This window comes from Mesoplodon bidens (genome assembly GCF_964165515.1).
Source record: "Mesoplodon bidens genome assembly, chromosome: 4".
In the NCBI taxonomy this organism is placed as follows: domain Eukaryota; kingdom Metazoa; phylum Chordata; class Mammalia; order Artiodactyla; family Ziphiidae; genus Mesoplodon; species Mesoplodon bidens.
In genome coordinates this window covers 130,317,886-130,337,488 of record NC_138160.1, presented here as the reverse complement: position 1 = coordinate 130,337,488, position 19,603 = coordinate 130,317,886, and the positions used below count along the sequence as shown (strand labels likewise).

General features: G+C 44.0%; 1 protein-coding gene across 2 annotated transcripts in view; it reads left to right on the top strand.

The window, feature by feature from the left end:
- Positions 1–1,570: 1,570 nt before the first annotated feature.
- The window catches only part of GLRA1 (glycine receptor alpha 1), a gene marked incomplete at both ends in the record, with an annotated part of 82,770 nt that continues 64,737 nt past the window's right edge, over positions 1,571–19,603 (top strand). For both annotated transcript variants that reach the window (XM_081231876.1, XM_081231875.1), the window contains one exon: positions 1,571–1,626. In XM_081231876.1, coding sequence (XP_081088002.1) covers positions 1,571–1,626 — 56 coding nt within the window. The remainder of the gene's footprint in view (positions 1,627–19,603) is intronic.

The window sequence follows — 19,603 nt, the reverse complement described above, 5'->3', positions numbered from 1 at the left end:
TGAGGCTCTGTTTCCCAAACCTGTGAATGTAAATAAAACTGTCTCCTGTCCAGTTAAAAGAGGGCATATCTTCCTTATCTCCCCAAAGAGTGCCAGCAGTGAGGCCAGGGCTGCTCTCTCTTGACCCTGAAAACTGCTCAAGGAATTTCTCCTGTATTTTCCTGCCACTGCCACCCTGGGGAGGGAGAGGGGGGATCTCCCTTTATAGATCAGACTTCTTTTTGAAACCTCTCGGTTTTTTTTCTGGAGCCAAATATTACTACTTCAGGGCTCTAAAGAAACTCAGGGATCTGGTTCAATGCTTCCCTTTTAAGATGATAAACTGAGCCAAAAAGCACGTCTGAACTGGGACCCGTGGTGTTTGTTTTACTCACATACAACTACATTCTTTAAAAATAAAGGCAATAATTTGAGAGACCTCGAGAGATTAACTCCATAACCTCCCCCACTCCACCGCCAGCCTGCAGGGGAGAGGGGAGACGGGAGACACGGATCTCCTCCAGCACTCTAAGCGTTAAACTCAACCCAGAGTCTAATACTCGATTGGCCGAACCGGGAAAAGATCTGGTTTTCGCAGCCGCGGGCCAATGAACACCTCGAGTGGGAGGGTTTGAAGATACTAAGGAGTTTTTCCCCCCTTTTTTTTCTCTCCACCCCCTCCCGTCGGCCATCGCCCGCCCCCCCACCCGCAATCCCCCTCGCCACCAGTTTGTTAAATTAATGCAGTAAGAAAGTCTGAAGATCTAAGGGAGTCCTGGCCAAAGGAAGACGGGCGAGCTCAGAAAACCGAGATGCATCTGAAGCCTTGGGCTCCTGAGCCCCGCGGGGTTGCCATGGACCCCGGCAGCCCCTGAAACTTGCCCTGAGCTGTCTCACGCCTGCAGCCCCGAGCAATGGGACACCTTTCCTGCAGCGATCATAACTTATTCGGAGAGGACCAGAGAACAGGGATCGCAAGGCAACAGCAGACGGGTACGCAGGCAGGGGAATGAGATTCCGGGACTCTGTCGCGATGCGCCAGCCTGGCACATTCTCTGGGATTTAACTGAAGGCAGCACCATCAATCGCTTCCCCTCGCCCGTAACCCCCTCAGGCCAGCCCAGGGGCATAAAGCCCTGCTCTCCCTACCCAGGATGCTCGCCCAATCTAACGGTCCAAGGCCAGCGCTCTGATCTCCACAGAAGATTTTTTTTTCTTCCCTTCGCGGGGCTGGCCGTTTAAACAGAAAAACGGGTAAAAAACAAAATATACCCGCCCCCAGACGTGCCTCCCCAGCGCCGCAGGGAGCCAACAGACACGCTGGAGTTTCACAAACAGCAATACTCTTCGCGCTCCTGAAAAGCAGGGCTGGACGCTCTCCGTGGTGCTGAAACGCTTCTAGGCTCTGTCCGTGGTACCTAGAGCCCCCTCGCTCCAATTTCCCCTGGGGCTCTCCCTCCGCGCCCCTGTTCCCCACCTCCCCTTAGGATTTGGATTATTTTTTTCAACAGCGCTCACTGTTTTGTAAGTGCCAATTTGAAACATTTTTGCCCCCCTAACTCGTGGACTACAAAGCACAAGGACCTGAAAAATGTACAGCTTCAATACTCTTCGCCTCTACCTTTGGGAGACCATTGTATTCTTCAGGTATGCAATTTTCTACTGACCACATCGCTCTGATGGAAATGGGGAAAAGGAGCACGGAGGCTGAATCTGTCCGTGGTCCCCTCTTTTCGGGGGAGGAGGGTGCTGTATACCGCTGCAATCGGGTCCTTCCATCCCCGTTCCCTCCTTCCTCCTCCCCACTCCTCCCGCCCGCAGGGTGTCTGGCTTGTGCGTGGAGGTCTGAGACAGTCGCTACCCTGGCAGCTGTTTGCCTATTTCTTGTGATTTGTTTGTCCTTCTGCCTGCTATACCCCCGCCCCATCACTGGCCCCCAACCCCCCTGCATATCGGCTCTCGCTCGGCTGAGGACTTTAAGGGGAAGCTTTAGGAGTTACTCAGTTTAATTAGGACTGCATTCTCTCTAACCGCAGTGCCGAAAACCTCAGCTCTCCCGTCTGGGAGCCAAGTGACAACTAGCGGTGACGGGGAAGGTTGCACTCGAACTCGCTGGACACAGAAAAATCATTTTCTCTCCTTTTTTCTTGTTTTCTTTCGCTGCGGGGTGGGGGTGGGAGTGTTGCTGAGGCTCAGTGCTTGGAAACAACAGCGTTATGACCTCAGGCTGGAAAGCCCTGAACTTGCAGGCAGAGTGGATCTACTCAGGAACAGATTCCAGGAAACATTTCTCTTTTGAAACTTTGACTCCCTCCTCTCCCCCATTCAGCTTTCCAAACTCTACTTGCTAGCTGCAGGTCCTGAACTGACGGACAAATCTCGTTTGCTTTGTTTTTTTAATTTATGTCTATCTGCAACTCAGTAGCTGAGTTCCCCAACCCATGGTCTCCCAGGTTAAAATTTTCTGCCTATAGGCTTAGCATTCTTATGACAGCACAAGTGAAAAATCACCTCTTCAGGAAGTATTGAAATATACAGTCTTTTTGTAAGTGGGTGAATCATGCCATCTTCAGAGATTGTTATGATAAATTCCATTTATATGAATTGAAAAAAATTAGTCTTCTTCTATGACCTGCAAGGATCATTAATCTTCATTTTAAATGTCTGACCCTCATGTTTTACCATGGCATTGGATTAACAGTCATTTGAAAAACCCACTCTAGGTTGTTTTTAAAAATAAGTAACCAACAAATATTAGTCTCTCCCATCATAAACCAGCAAACAATTCTTGTTGTTGTTGTTTTTTCCTTTTTTACATTATAGAGAACTCTGTATATGAATTGTTGGTTTGACTAATCCAGTGGTTGGTTTAATTAAATGAATGACAACTCTCTCCAGATCGTAAGGGTCTATATGTGAGCCTCTCTTCATGTCTTTCTCTTGAGATGAAGATAAGACCTCTCTCCTTCTCTGAGATACCCAATGCTAAAGCTTCTAATCTCCAGTTCAAATAATTCTTTGATAGGTCATAGTCCTGCCCACTACTCAGAATACTAATAGCCAAGGAGTCAGATAGAAGGAACAAAGTGCAACAATCCAGGGCCTTGTGAAATATAGCTACTTTATTGGCAAGAGGGCAGGAAGTATCCTCTTAACAATATCAAATCATTTCTCCTCTACATACCTTAGTAGAACTGTAAAATGCTGTGGAGGTGGGATACTTAGTAAAATTTGTACGCAAATTGATTCTCTGTTTGGCTTTCTGAGACAGAACTGAACCAGAGAGATTAAAGAGCAAATTAACAGGACCAAGCACATCCTCTCTCCCAACTCCTTTTTTCTTGATGAACAGTATGTAATGCTTGATTTTCTTCTCCCAGACATTGTCTTTTGCAATAGGGAGACAGTCTAAAAGGTTTGCATCGTAGTCATTTTGATAAGGTTATGAATCCACCGTGTTAATTCTTCAAGTTACTGGTGGTGGCCTATCAGGAAGCATCACTCCACATCTCCTTCCCCTACATACGTCAAGGCAGACATGAGCTGCAATGGATATGGGATATAATGCCATGTGTTTATAAGAAGAGGCATGACTATGGAGAGCTGGAAAGGGGATGGTACTGTTGCACTTTCAAAATGTAGAAATGGCTACATCATTTGGGTAATAAATGTTGTTTTAGAACATGAAACATAAAATAATGAAAGGAATTGAACTAGGGAAATACCCTCAGCAATTTTTCAGAGAGACGAGAAAAAAAAAAGGTCACAAAGAGGGAAAGTACTGTCTTTGTCTAATTGGCATTTTCATTACTAACTCTCTCATTTTTTTAAGTTTAGGTGAAAATACAGAAGCATTAAAATCTGGGGGCTCAATAGAATGTATGTGGGGGTAAATGGAGATTGCCTCCCTAGCAGGTTCCATGTGAATAACCCCTTCTCCCCCAAGGGACAGGCACCGTGTTGGAACGAGCCAATCCAATCATCTCAGGCACCCAGGTACTCCTTAGATTAAATGATGCCCAGCTGCTCACCTTGTTGGGGAAATCTGGGGGCTAGAAAGGGAAAGGCTCTCGATAACAGAAGTGCTGCTGCATCAGCACATAACCAGCAAAATGGCAATAATGACAGCAAAACAAACAAAACAACAATTGAAGTGAGTAAGGGAGAAATCTCATACAGTGCCAACAAAGAGAATGAATTGAGGCCTTAGGAAGCGCTGAGGGGGAGAGAGAAAGAGGGTACTGGGGGACAAACAGCATTGTAGTGCTCACCAACTGTGTCCCCATAAGTAAAATGAGGTGATTTGGCTGAAGTTCTTGCTCTGATATTTTAAAAGCCTGTGGTTCTAAAATTCTATGAGTGATATTCAAGTATTCAATAAACTAAATTTTGTCTCTTTGTTTTCAATTGGGGATGGGGCTTAATATCCAGACCGGTTAAAAAATAATAGGCAAAGATATGGTTTTTTATGGAAGCATATTCCTTTCAAACCTCCTTTCAAGTCAAAGGGAACTTGATTTGATTCCCAGAGCCCTTACACTGGCTTATGGCTGGGAAGGGCTCAGGGTGACCCCCAAATTTTCTCACCTTCTGAGTAACTCAGACCCATGGTATATAACCATGTTTCTCAATCTTGGCACTACTGACATTTTGAACATTTTCAAAAATTCTGTGTTATGAGGGCTGAACTGTGCATTATAAGATGTTTATCAGAATCCTTGGCACCAATAACCGACCCCCTCAGTCATGACAGTCAAAAATGTCTCCAAACGCTGCCAGAAATCTGGGATGGGGTTGGTGGGGCACAAAATTGCCCACAGTTGGGAACCACTGGTATAGAATGACCAAATATTTAACCCGGGGCTCTGATGAACCAATTGTAATGAGGAGGAAAGTCTAGTTTCCTTGAGAAAATGCCCCCATGGAACACACAAAGCACCAGAGTGAAGCAAACAGAGACCTAGCTTGTGCTTGAGAAGGGAATAAAGGCAGAGGAGATAAACCAAGTCTAACCCACGGGTGGTTTTTCCAAAAGATGATCTTTATGTGCTTTTCTTTATGTGTCATTTCCATCTGCCAACCCAGTAGATGTTTCCTTGAACAGGGTTTTGTACTGAATATGGTACTCACTTGCTAAGAAAGGTCATCAAAACCTTGAAGGAAAGATGTCTCTACCCACACTAGGGTCAAAAGGAGCATGGCAAGTAGATTGCTTCATACCTCAGTCCTGAAAAACCACCCAGTTAAAAGGTAAACGAGCTTTCTTCTGAGGTGACCCTTCCGGCTTCCCATTCTCCAAGCTTGCCAAGAGGAGCAAATGACCACCTGGATCTTTTGCTCCTGGTAGCATACCTGTATTCTTCCTCAAATCTTACCTGCTGCATTTTGGGCACTGCAGAAAGTGTCTAGGAGCTTCTGGAGTGGGCCAAGGACTTTTTCCTAAGGAAAGATGCCCCTTGGGCAAGTTCGCATTAGGGCCAATCAAAATGTCAGTCTACCCTCTTTGGGGGGCTTAGGAAACTTGAGACAGAGAAAAGAAAATGTCATGTTTTTGTTCCCGAGGGACATCTTGGACAAGAACATTAGGCTGGTAAATGGAGTTATGAATCAGCACATAACTTCTGCATATTTGCAAAACTGGTAATGAACTATCAGGGGAAATGTAGGGAATTTATTTTTGAGACCACTTTATGAAAGAGGTTGCAACCAAGCAGTGCCGTGGAAAGAACAGTTAGGCTATGACTTGAAAGTCTTCTTGGTAGAGTCAGCTCTGCTCTTACCCTGCAGCACAGCTTTGGCGAATCTCCTTCCTTCATGGGGACTCAGTTTTCTTACCAATCAACTCAAGTAACTGACTCCAACACCCCTAAGTTCCCCCCAGTCTCAGATAAGGTCTTCACGAAAGACAGAGGCCCATACCCATGAAGGCTCAGGCTGAATTTACATCAGTGCCGACACTGCCTTCATTTCTACACCACGCATTTATTTATCATGTGTTTACGTGTCCAGTCCAAAACTAGGCACTCTGCAGGGGAGACAGAGGTAACAGATGCCACAGTCCGTGTCCTTGCAGAAAGGGGAGACACTGCTCCCTTTCAAGCTACATTAAAAACCGCTTTCCTCCTTCAGACAGAGCTTCCCTCCAGACAGCGAGCACGGTCTGCGACAGCACCACATTTCTGTGGGCGTCATTAACTTTATTCCCTCCATCAGCTGGCAGAAATCAGAGTGATTTTTAAGATGGATGGCACTGTCTCCTGCCTGGCCAACTTGATGCTATTCTGCAGGTTTTCTGCTGCTTTAGGCAAAGCGGCCTTGGCACCAAGGGCACAAGACCTAGGATCCAGAATTTAGCTAGTGGCATGCCCTTGAGAGGGTTTCATGATCTTTCTGGCCTCAGTTTTCTCAGCTCTAACATAAAGAGAATTAACAAATCACTGTCCCTAAAATCATTTTTACCTGTGCCAGTCAAGGATTATCGCCTCCCAATCTCCTTCATGACATAACAGTTTTGGTTACAGCTATTGCAGTATATTTCAATTATTACAAGAATTATATTCTGGCTCAAAGATCTAAAAGAATTGAGGGCCTCAATAAACAACTTCACTCCCTGGAGATTTATCCCAATCTGGACACAATTACTGACAGATCCCATAAATATGTCAGTTTCCCCAGGAAATGCTTTGTATGATGAGAAAACATGATGTCTGATCACAATCCTCATAGATCTGAAGAGGGGCCTGAGAAAAAGACCAAAGGTTTCTATACTTTCATCAGTGACTCTGTTTGGTTTTCTCCTCCCCTATAAGGCTATGTTTTTAAAATTTTGTTTACCAAACCCCATTCACCATTAACTTGTTTTCCCCATCTTTATCAACCAAAGGCATACATAACTGCCAGAAATACTGAACATCATGGGATAAGCAAAGTCACCACACTGAGTTAACCTAAGAAAAAACAAAAGAAAAGGTGTAATGCTTTTTTGTTAGTCCATAGAGCCTTGTCAGAAATAAATATGTAATTTGTTAGTCTCTGAAACGTTTAAAATGGATTCTGAGTCCTCACTCCTATTTCATGAACTCCCTAGGTACCCAGGGACCCCATTTGGGAAACATTAGATTTGATTTATTCTATATGGCTCCAAGAGAAGAACTGCAGTAAATAGATAAATATATTTTTAATGTGCACACACAAATTCTGTTTTAATGTAATTCGGAAACTTCTGATAGATCTGTCAAATGTGCACCAGCTGCCTCAGTGGTAGTGAGGGTCCCTGTCAGTGGAGGTGTGCAAGCAGAGACTGGAAATCCACCTCCCAGGAGGGATGCAGAAGAAATTCAAGCTACTTTTGTGCATTGAGATTTGCAATTTGCAGCAGAAAAGTAAATGAAATGCAGGTCAGAGAGAAATCTTCACGATACTTATGGTCCCCCCTTTTCTTGATCACCAAATTACCCATCTGATCTTCGTAAGCTCTCTGAGTCATGCCATAAACACACACTCACTCATGCCTTTTCCTTCTCTAAAATGGATTGGGTAATAAATAAACTGGGCAATGAACACGCACACAAACACACAAACTCACGATGCGACAAAGGATTATTAAAAGGAAATCACCTTGGTTATGTAAGAATCTGGTCTTAAGAAATGAGAAGGACCTCAGAATAAGAAAACGTCAGAACCAGAAAGACCGCCAGAAAACGCACTGGTCCACAGACAAGTCCTCAGGCACAGATGGTGTTCACAGGACTGATGGCCTATATGGCTAAAGGCCTCTCAGCCCTGAACTCCAGCTGTCTCTCCTGAACAAACTCCCTGTTAAGCCTGACACACAACTGTAAACACCATCGGGCCAGCCAGGAAATTCATTCAGAAAGCACATGAGAAGGGACCAGTGCTCTGAGATGCTGAGGAGAGGGGCTTATGCGCACAGTGCCTATGCTTTGTAATGCAAGCCCTAATGAGGGGTGCTGAGGCCCCAACGCTTTTGAAACTCCTTATAAAGGATCCCTTTGTGGTTTTCTGAAGTTGATATTGTCCCAGTCTCCGAAGGCTAATTCAGTGCAATTAGATTACCACTCTTTGCCTTTGAATTCGGCTGTTTTTCAGTGTCCCTTGCTAAACAAGTTTACCGTCTTAAAGGGGAGCTGCTGACAGTCATTAATCCCAGCTGTGAAATGGGCAGCGTTCTCTCTTGCCTCATATACTGGGCAGCCCCAGGCACCTAGAGAACAAGTCTCCTTGCTCGCAAGGTCCTTTCTCCATCTCCCACGCATTCACCCACAGAGAATCGCACTTTCTTTCAGGGGGTCTTAGGTACCAACAGAATCATGAAGACTTAGGGCAGTTCTATAATTCAACAGCTCTCAAATCTAGCTGTGAGGGGCTTATCAAACGTACAGCTTCCCACCATCATACTAAACTACTGAAACAGAATCTTTCAGGATGGGGACCCAGAAACCTCTAAAGGTAACAAGAGTCTCTAAGTCAGTGCTTTTCAAACTTCAGTGTGTGTATGAATCACCTGAAGATCTCATTAAGATGCTAATTCAGACTCAGGAGGTCGGGGTGGGGCCTGCGAGTCTGCATTTCTAGCAGCCACCACGTGATGCTGATGCTTCTGTGGACCAAATGTTTGAGTACCAGGGCTCTGAATCATTCTGACTGGGGACCCCGGACACAGACCAACCCTTTTATTTTGCAGATCAGGAGAGGATGACTTCCTCAAGATTACAGAGTGAATGTCAGCGCTCCCAAAGCCGAACACAGTTGTGCTCATCCCCCAGACTTATTCCCCTACAGCCCACGTGCCCTGAACTCTGCCACTGTGCTTTCCTTCCTTCAGCCCTTTCACACACTGTGCTCCCTCATAAACATAAACACGCACCTCAAGGAGGGTTCCTCAGGGAACTATCCCCATCCCCACACTGAAGGGAGTCTTGGTGCACCAAAAAGTTCTCATTCACACAGCTGGGAACTGCAATTGTGTGACATCTGGATAAAGAGAAGGGGCAACTGAGGAACTGGCTTTGAATCCTGGCACCAAGGGGCCCTGGGACACAGCAGTGAGAGCCTATAGGGATTGATGGAAGAGATAGGGCAAAGGGGGTCAGAAGGAGGGAATCGGTGGTTTCTTTCTCCAAGGATGATCTCACTGACCAGTCTTCCTGCGCACATTGTACTATCAACTCTGCATAACTGGAGGCTTACTTAGGACTCCCAGATGTTCAGAGAAAGCCACCCCATTCTGCCATCTGTCTGACCTCAGAACCGTGTCCTTCATTCCTCTCTCCCCCTCTGACCTGTCATTCTTTCCAGAAAGCATATTAGTATCTTATACGTCAAATAGAGTGACTGTCACGATCTTCAGCCTTTGAGAGCTCCGTGTTTACTGCTGTGCACTCAGTTCTACAACAGTCCCCAGCTCCAGAGGAATGCAGCAAGGCTGCTGCAACCCTGGCTGCCAGGCAGACTTGCAGAATTCTCTTACAAGAGCACTTTACAGTTTATAGAGTATTTCGCATCCGCAATCTCATATGAGCTTCCCAATCACCTTAAAAAATAGATACAAGGCAGTGGTTACTATCCGCATTCTAGAGTTGAGAAAACTTAGACTTGGAGAAGAAAAGTGACTTCCCTAAGACAATGCTGTTCATCTCAGGGTAAAGTCAGGATTCAAATACAAATCTCCTTCCTCCTAGCTCACCACACTGCCTCTTTCCTTTTAAAGCTGGCATATGTCTATATTCCTAACCTACAGCTGGAATATATACATCCCTAAATATATAGATGATCGATCGATCAATCGATAGATAGACAGATAGATAGATATAGACATAGATATAGATAGATACATATAGGTATTCCTCTTTTATATATTCTCAAAGCTGCAACCACTGTGAGCTGATGTAGATATCAGGCTAATAGCCCTCACCCTCTACCAGTGGGTCACGGGGGTAGAAAAAAGCCTATGAGCTGGAAATTTCCCATCAGGGTTTTGGTTTGACAAAGTCATAGTCTTCCAATTCTTAGCCAGATAGGTATTTCCTTCTCTCTTCTTGATCGCTTTTAATTGTACAATATATGCATACATTCTCTTTTTAAAAAACTCTGATACTAGACCTAAACCTAAAATCCCCTTTGATGATGATCTCCAGGTCCCTCCCAGCTTTTATTTCTTTAAGGGGTATCCTACTTGGTCATTTTAATTCATATATATATGCACATATGAAATGATAGTATATATATTTCAAGAGTTATACACACATATGCTGAAATAAATATTGAAATCTATTGAACTATATATACTATCTATTGAAATATATATACTATCATTTCATGGAATCAAATTGCCCGTGTGATTCTGTAACTTATTCTGTTCACATATCAACATGTCTTGGAAAGCTGTATCTGTCGAGGCATACATCTCCACCTCATTCTTTTAACTATGGCAATACATTTTATGTTAGGGATATCCCGCTGTTTTCCAGCCATTCCTGTATTGATAGGCATTTCTACTTGTTTCTGATTTTTCCACTGAAATCAGTGCTGCAATAACCACAGTGTACCTACATCTTTGTGAACGAACACAAGACATTTTTTCAGGCAGATAACAGAACATAAATGGACTAGCCTGGTCACAGAGCATGCACATCTTTTATGTTAACAGACACTGCAGGCAGACATTCCTTTCTTCCTTCCCTTATGATGCTCCATCTCAGCCTTGACTGCAACAACTCAACAATAATCGTTACTATTTATTGAGTGTTTATTGAATGCTAGGTACTGTGCTAACATCACATGCCTCATGTCATAAATCCTTAGACAAAAGTACTGTTATATTTCCATTTTACAGGTGACAAAACTGAGGCATAAATAGGTTATATAGTTTGCCCAAGGTAAGACAACTCATTAAGAGGCAGAGCCATGATTCAAAAATAAGTCTGACTGCAGAAAACATTCTTTTAACCATTGTACTGCCACTATTACTCCAAGAATGAACCCAGGAGGAGGAGGAGGGAGGAGACTGAACTGGATGAGGAAGATGGAGGCAAAAAAGGGAGGAGTTTGCCTCTTCAAAAAACCAAGGACTCATCTCCTGCAGGTAGTTCTAGATAACAGTAAAGTTAACACACATCCATAAATAGATGTGAGTTTTTAATCTCCATCCTTCACAGAGGAGGGAAATTGCACTACCTTCCACCCCTGGCAGAGAGTATGGGGTTAGAGCTCTGTCTCAGGGTAAAGACAGGTCCCTGTAGCACATCCTTGCTTCTTCGTCCCCAAACCACTCCAATGAAAGAGCTATCGGGGATTATGGGAGAGAATGCCTGATTGAGTGGGGACGCAAGGAAGAAAGGCAGCATAATCTCTGGCCCGTTTTTAATTTGTTTTTCATTGCGGATCCCTAGTACTCAGACCAAAGATCTTCTCAAGCCTCAGGCTCTAACACCCAGACACACAGGACTGAGGGTACCCAGTTTCCCTTCATCTTCTGTATGGGAGGTTGGAAAGGCAGTCCGATCTCCAGCATTGGAGATCTCACCACAAGCTCCAGAATTGCTGCTCCCAAAGCAGACCTAAAGGACTTCTCAGAATATCTCTAGGCCAGGAAAACATACCCAGTCCAGATGAGGGCAGGGGAGCAGCATGGGGAGAGGCAGCAAGGACTGGGCTAGTTCTCCTTTATAATCAGGAGCATCACTCCAGACAAGGCCTGTGGGACACCTAAACAACACTGTCTCTGACACCTGTTTCCAATAGCTATCTGAGTGACACCAGAGACATTTCTGAATGTGTCGCTAGCAGGCTTGTTGCTAGTAGAAGAAAAAATACAATAGAAATAAAGTCTCCTAATGTCAACTTTTGAAATAAACTTGCTGGTTTGTTTGTTTGCGTTATAAACATTATTCATTCGCCATAAAATATTTAAACCACATAGGGAGATGTGTTTAAAACCAAAAGGCACAGAAATACTACTCCCTAAGGGAAATCACTTAACAATTCAATATTCATCTTTCCAAATAATTTTCATAACATAATAATGGCAAGAATGCTTACTGTGTGCCTGACCCCTTTCTCAAAGTTGACTATGTATTAACCCATGTAATCTTCAGAACAATCCTGCAAGGATATACTATTATTCATCCCATTGTATAGATGAGGCTACAGATGAGGAAACAGAGAAGTTAAATAATTTTCCTAGGGTTGCCAGCTTGGAAATGGCAGTGCCAGATTGAAATCCAAGCAGTCCAGCTTCGGAGAGTCTTTAACTGCTGTGCTGAAGGCATAAGCTGTTCCTATTTTACAAACATGGGCTTATACTAAACACCAAGCTCTGTGACGTCCCTTTTTCCCCCTCAGCAATACTGTGTCAGTGCACATACAGATGCATCTCGTGCGTCTGTGCGTTTGCGCTGCCCTTCGCTGAGAACACGGGGCTTTAGTGTGCTCCCACTCTCAGCGTGGCCACAATGTAACCCCACCTCCACCTCCAGCTCCTTCCCTTCACACAAACCAAATTCCACCTCAGATGAATTTCTTATTGCTCTGCTACATGTCCACTGTGCTCAGCTCTGTACTTTTCTCACACTGGTCCCTCTCCCTCCACATATCTAGAAAAACCCCTCCCCTCATTTCTGCCCTGAAAGGCACACCCACCAACTCTGGATTCAAGCTCAGGTGATTTTTGAATCCCACCTCTGTCACTTCTTCGCTGTATTATCTTGACAGTTTGCTCAAACTTTCTGAGCCTCAAGTTCCTCATCTTAAAAAATGGAGATAACACTTTTACCGATAGATAAATGCAGTCACCTTTAAGCCCTTTTTCTGAGCAAAGCACAAGCCCTGAGTGAATTCCCTCTCCACTTCTCTGAGATCCCATCCACGCCTCAAGAGCCCCTGCTAGCAACACTTCCTCCACGAAGCAACCCCAGACTGCCACCATCACTATCCCCAACTGGGCATGGATTCTCCTTCCTAAACCCCCTGGGAAATGCAGGCATTAACCCTCAGCAGTCAGTTTGCTCAATGTAGCCTTCCATACATTTGGGTGCCCTTCTAACCTTCCTGCTGGATTGTAAGCCCTTCAAAGGCTAGGAACTTAATGGATTTCTTGGTTCATGTAAAAGGCCAACACGAAGACAAGGGACACATCCCCTGGTGCGTCCCAGAGTTTTCAACTTGCTCCATTTCCCCACATAGATAGTATCACCCCAGTGGTTCATGTACTGTATGTTAGATATCCTGTGCTTATTGAATTGAATTGTTTTGCCCCCATATGCCTGCTCCCATCCTTCTTTTATTGGCTCTGCAGAGGCCCAGGACTGGAGGCTTCCAACCAGCCAACCCAAAGCACTGCTATGTCTCACCATGACCCCTTTTTGCTCCAAGAAATGAGTCACAGTGAGAGTGAGCTAGATATGCAGCTCAACCCTGGCTCAGGAGCTGTTGCAGTGAGTTGTTCAGCCTTATCCTTGCTGTCTGGCCAAGCATGTCCAAACTCTGGGCCTCTCAAAACATCTAAGCCATTGCAGATAAGGCTGCTTCCCACTATGACCTGGGTCTGCAGAGAGGTCCCTTCCATAGGACGAGGCAAACTTTCTAAAATGGTTTTCAATCGTGCAGAAAACATGGACCTCATTGGATATAGTTTTCTTGATGTGATCTAAAACATCTAGTAGAAAAGAAAAACTCTTCACAGGAGCCACGAAAAGACTGCATCATGCCCAGAGAGAAGGGGCTTGGAGGAATTCATTGAAAACGCCTTGAAATATGAAAAGCTACACTTCTTGACAAAGAAGGCAACAAGGTTTAGTAAAAGAGTCAATCCCCATTCTACCTCAAAATTGGACAGCCTAGAGATTAGAAAAGATCTTCCTCCCCATTCAAGCGCTGCTCTGACTTTGTAACTGAGTCACAGTTTTTCCATCCCTAAAATAAGATTGGACTACATAAAGACTCCATGTCTTTCCAGCTGTCATTGCATAATTCTTAAATTAAGTTGGCTCATAGAAGACCCAGAAGTTAAAAACTCTGGCTTGGGAATATGTCAAATATGTTCTGGAATCCTGGTAATACCACTTGCTATGGTATACTGCTCTATGCCTTGGAGCAAGCTTGTTTTTAAGATTTCTAAGCCTCAATTTTCCTCATCTTTAAAATGGCAATAGGGACTTCCCTGGTGGTGCAGTGGTTAAGAATCCACCTGCCAATGCAAGGGACGTGGGTTCGAGCCCTGGTCCAGGGAGATCCCACATGCCACGGAGCAGCTAAGCTCATGCACCACAACTACTGAGCCCACGTGCCACAACTACTGAGCCCGCGAGCCACAACTTGCCACAACTACTGAAGCCCGTGCGCCTAGAGCCCGTGCTCCGCAACAAAGAGAAGCCACCGCGATGAGAAGCCCGCGCACCACAATGAAGAGTAGCCACTGCTCGCCGCAACTAGAGAAAGCCCACGCGCAGCAACAAAGACCCAACGCAGCCAAAAATAAATAAATAAATTTATTTAAACAAATAAAAGTAAATAAAATGGCAATAATAATTATCCTTCCCTGCCAAATCACCCTACCCTGACAAATCACCCTAAGAATTCAATATGAGAAGGCATGTAGAGTGTTAGCACTGCTTATGGCACATAGCAATTGTGCAAAGCGGGAAAACCATGATTACTATTATTAAAAAGTGATAGGTACAAAGCATTGTGGGAGCATAAAGAAGAGTCTGACTAACTCTTCCTGGAGGTGGGGGGACAGTACAAAGTTGAAGACAATTTTAATAGGAGCCAGGACACTTAAACTGGGCCATAAAGAATGACTAATTCACCAGGTGGCAAAGAGTGCCAAGAGAGGATGATGCAGGCAAAGGAAAAGGGCTTACAGAACAGGCAAGCTGGATGATGTGGAGTTCAAGGACACTGATGGGACAGCTGTCCACCATCACCCAGGCTCAGCCCAGTCCTGCTCAGCCTTGTTCTCTCCCAATTGGTCTTTTATCAATTGGAAGCCTGGCTAAGCGTGGATAATTTCTTCACTATCCAAAAAATATGTATTGACTTCCTACTATAAGCCAGTAATCTTTCTACATTCTGGGCACAGATACAGTGATGAACAGAAGAGATGTGGTCCTTGCTCTCACACAGCTTAACTTCTACAGGTGGGTACAAATAAAGAAACAACTTGGGAAACTACAGAATTTCAGGCCACGGTCAGTGCTCCAAACCCAGTCAAACAGGAGTATGGGACAGAGAATGGTTCACTGGACTCCATCACAGGATGCCTACACTTTCACACATGCCCACGATCTCCCTTAAAGCTTATATCACATGGAGGTGAGCAGGTGGGAAAGGACTGTTTCCTTTTACCGATGAGGAAACTGAAACTCTGAGAGGAGCAGTGATTCATCTAAAGTCTCACTGCCAGTAAGTGCCAAAGGCAGATGACCTCATTCCATGCAGAAGAGTCAAAAATACTGAGGATGAAGGATTAAATAGGGGAAAAAAGCAAGTAGCAAAATAGTATGTATAGTAGGATCCTGTTTTTATTTTTTTAATGTTTTACTGTTCTCATATGGGGAAAAAAGTCTAGAGAAATGGACCCAAAACTGTTTATAGTTGTTATTATCTCTTGAGAATGAGACTATGGGGGACTTTTATTTCCTACATTACATATTTTAGTAATGCTTGGATGTTTTACAACAATGTGTATTGCTTTTGAAAGCTGGAAAGTAGTTTTTTTTTTTTTCAAAAACAAAAAGAGGATATCAGAAAGCATGGGCACAGAATCAAACTTGAAGGCAGAGCACAGCGGGGACAAGGTCAGCAACGAGGGTCTATTTAAGCTACATTCACAGTTTTCCATTCCCTTTTTTTTTTTTTTTTGGCCACACCACGTGGCATGCGGGATCTTCGTTCCCCCACCAGGGATTGAATCCGTGCCCCTTGCAGTGGGCTCAGGACATGGATTCCTAACCACGGGACTGCCAGAGAAGTCCCCTCCATTCCCTTTTCATGTGAGAATGACATCTGTGACTCCCAACCCTGTGCCTCACAGACAGGAATTCCTCTAAATAATAATATTTATAATTAACAATATTATACACAACATGTATTCAGAACCTACCAATAGGTTGCCAGGAACTTCTCTAAAAGCGCCATATGCATTAACTATTTAATCTTTATAGCAACACTATTAAGTAGGCACTGTTATCATACCCCTTTTGTGGATGAGGAAACTGAGGTAGGGATCTTCCCAATCTGGGATGCCTGTAGGCCACCCTGCCAATCCAGCTCAAAGTCTTCATATGCAGAAAGACATTGTACAAACCTCTCCAAAGATGTGGAGGGGCAGGGTAGAGGGAGTAGAGTCTCTGAGGAAGAAAACTGAGAGGCTCACTCCAAACCACAGCCTTTCCCAGTGAGGAAGAGAGGTGAGGAGAACCTGACAACACACTTCCCCTCAGTTCTGCTACCCAAGGCCCTGATTTCCTTTCCATCTATCACCATTGGGTTTATGAAGACACTAAAGAAAATAAGAAATAATACTGGGCAAGAAATAAAAGGGGGGAAAGGACAAGAAGGGGGAGAAAAGAGGGAGACATGCAGAATAATAAAGAGGAAAGAGCACTCAACACAGGTCTACTCTGGGTTCAGCCAAGAACTCACTGTGGGAGTCTCTTTCCCTCCCTGGACTACAGTAATTCTCATCTGTAAAATGCATGGGTAGACTGTACTAGACGACTTTTAAGATCTCTCTCAACTCCATCATTCTAGGATTCAGAAACAAATGAAGGGAAAGGAAGAAGGTAGAGAAACAGAAGGGGAGAGAAATGTTGGTGGGAAGAAGCAAATGTTAAGGAGGAATAATGAAAGGAGGAGGAAAAAGGAAGGCATCTCCCAAAGCAGGTGGAATCTGCTTATTTTGTTGAAAGACGAGAAGGAAGGACTTTCACATCAAAAATTACAACAATAAAAGCTTTATTCTCAGGCAGCCAACTCCATGTCTTATCAGTGAGAGCCATGGCTGATTTTGGTGAGGGCCATGGCTGATATTGGTGAGGGCCATGGCTGATATTGGTGAGGGCCATGGCTGATTTTGGTGAGGGCCATGGCTGATATTGGTGAGAGCCATGGCCAATGTTGGTGGGGGCAATGGCTGATGGTGAAGGCCATGGCTGATGCTGGTGAGGGCCATGGTTGATGTTGGTGAGAGGCATGGCTGATGTTGGCTGGAGGCATGGCTGATGTTGGTGGGGGGCATGGCTGATGTCTAAGGAACAGGGGCCTGAAGGGAATTGTGGAAGGAGGGAGGATGTTGCCTTATTCTCTGGCCTGAGAAAGAGGACAGCCCCTCCCTGACAATGGGCAAAAATGATTAGCATATTCCCAGGTTCTGGGAGATGCCCTAGGGAAATGACTAGAAAATATGCCCAAGGGAGCTACAACTGCAACATTACCACACTGTGCCTGCAAGGATGCAATCCTGAGAACCATAAAACTGAGAAAATCCCCCAGGCCAGGAAGAAATCTTTCAAGGTCATTTCTTTCCAACCTCCTGCCTCTAAGCAGCCCTTCCCTAACTGCCCTGTGCCAAAGGACTTAGTACAGAATGACACTCAGTCCTATTCTCTAATCTTTTCATAGTTGTCTGAGGCATCCCAGGCATTGAGGCCCTTGAAGACAAAGAGAATGCTTCCAACTGATTGAATATACCCTTAATCCACATGGCAGGTGCTGGGCACACAGTGGGCTTTTCACACCCATCTGATAATTGATAATAGAATAAAATGGTTCTAATTTCTCGCTCTCTCAGTAATATCTATTCTGTTGCTTAACATTACAGTCCAAACATCCTTCCTTTTGCTTACTCCACTGCCCCTGTTCCGAAGTCCAACCTGTCATTTGCCTGAGGAGACAGAGCCTGGCAGATACCTCTGCAGAAGTGAGCTAGAATACCCACTCTGCAGGTGACATCTCCAAATCTGGAATTGACCTCAAGGAAGAAATAAATAGATAGGATCACCCTATAAATGAGAAGCACAGGTACAAATAAATTAAAAAGACCATAGATAATTGTTCACTTAACGTATAATCAGCAACTTCTGTATGCCAGCTTCTTAGCTAAGCAATTTATCTGAATCTTTTACTCCTCCAACAGACCTAAAATTAGAATTAAGTATTCCTAGTTTACAGATGAAGAAACTGAGGCTCAGAGAGGTTAAGCAACTTTCAAGGTCATACAAGTAAGTAGCAAATTCATGGTTCTAACCTACTCCTCAGCTGATTCATCCTTACAATATGATACTAAGAGTTCAGCCTGTACGTGAACACTTCCAGAGACAAGAAACTCACCATCTCCTTAGGCAGCCTCTCCTGTTACCGGGTAGCTCTAATGGGTAAAATATTCTTTCCTCACATGTATCAGGGAGCCACCTCCCTATATGAGAGTCCCATCTGCCTTCCCTGGTCACTTGGAACAAGTGAGTGGGCTATAGAAGGTACCTAAACTGTGGAATCAGAAAGATCTCATTCTATTCCTCCCCTACCACCTACTAGCCATGTAACTTCCACCATCTGTGCCTTGTTTGCTTCACCTAGACAATAGTAACACAAATATGAATCTCGCATAGTTTTTTGGAGAAGAAGAAATAAATAGTATTTGCAAAGACCCTAGTTCAGTGCCTGGCAAATAGTAAATATTCAAGAATATTATTTTACTAATTTGAGTCCCTCTTCCCATGATAGCCTAAAGAGATTTGTTAAAAAATGATCTGTCTATGTTTTCTCTGAGCCAAATTATTCCTTACAGGTCAATTTCAAGTTTGTTTACCAGCCTAGTTGTTTCTTTCTGGACCTGCTCCAACCTATTAATGTCCCTCTTAAGATGCAGAACCTATGACAGAAAGTAATAAATTAGCCACGATTTGAAGTACAGCCCACATCCAGTATTTCCTGCCATACCTGCTTCTTTTAGTCTTCAGGTTTTTCTGAAGTTCTTCAGAATCATAACCTAGACTGGCATAAAATTTTAGTGAAGAATATTTGAATCTTACAAACAGAAATTTTTATTTTTATTTTTATTTGTAATAATGGCTAAGATACTAGGTGGTTTCTATCTATCACGGTATCAACACTTGATTTTCTCCTTTAACTCCAGAAATCCTAAGAGCACTATCATTACCCTTACTTTACTGATAAAAAAATTAATAAAACAGATGTGAAGAGGTTAAGTGACTTGCCCAAGATCACACAGTTATGTGGCAGAATCAGATTTAAGTTCACCAAGCTATCCTACCTCCCGTTTCAAGCGTTTATGGGATACTTACTATATATATGCACTTTCAGGGATAAGAAGAATATGACACAGGGAGAAGACATAGGCAGGGCAGTTTAATAGAAAAGGAAATGTATGGCACCAAGCTACATTGGACTTCTGAACTACACTGTCACAAAGATCTCTCCTTCTCCCCTCCAGCACATTCCAGTGTATATAGCTTCTCAGGCAATGTGAGTTAAAGGAGAAAAAGGAAAAAGAAGCGGTCATCTCTCTTCTTCAGCTTTCATTTAGTCACCACTGCCTTCAGCCCTGGCCCCTAGCAGACTCCACCTGATGAAGAATTCATTT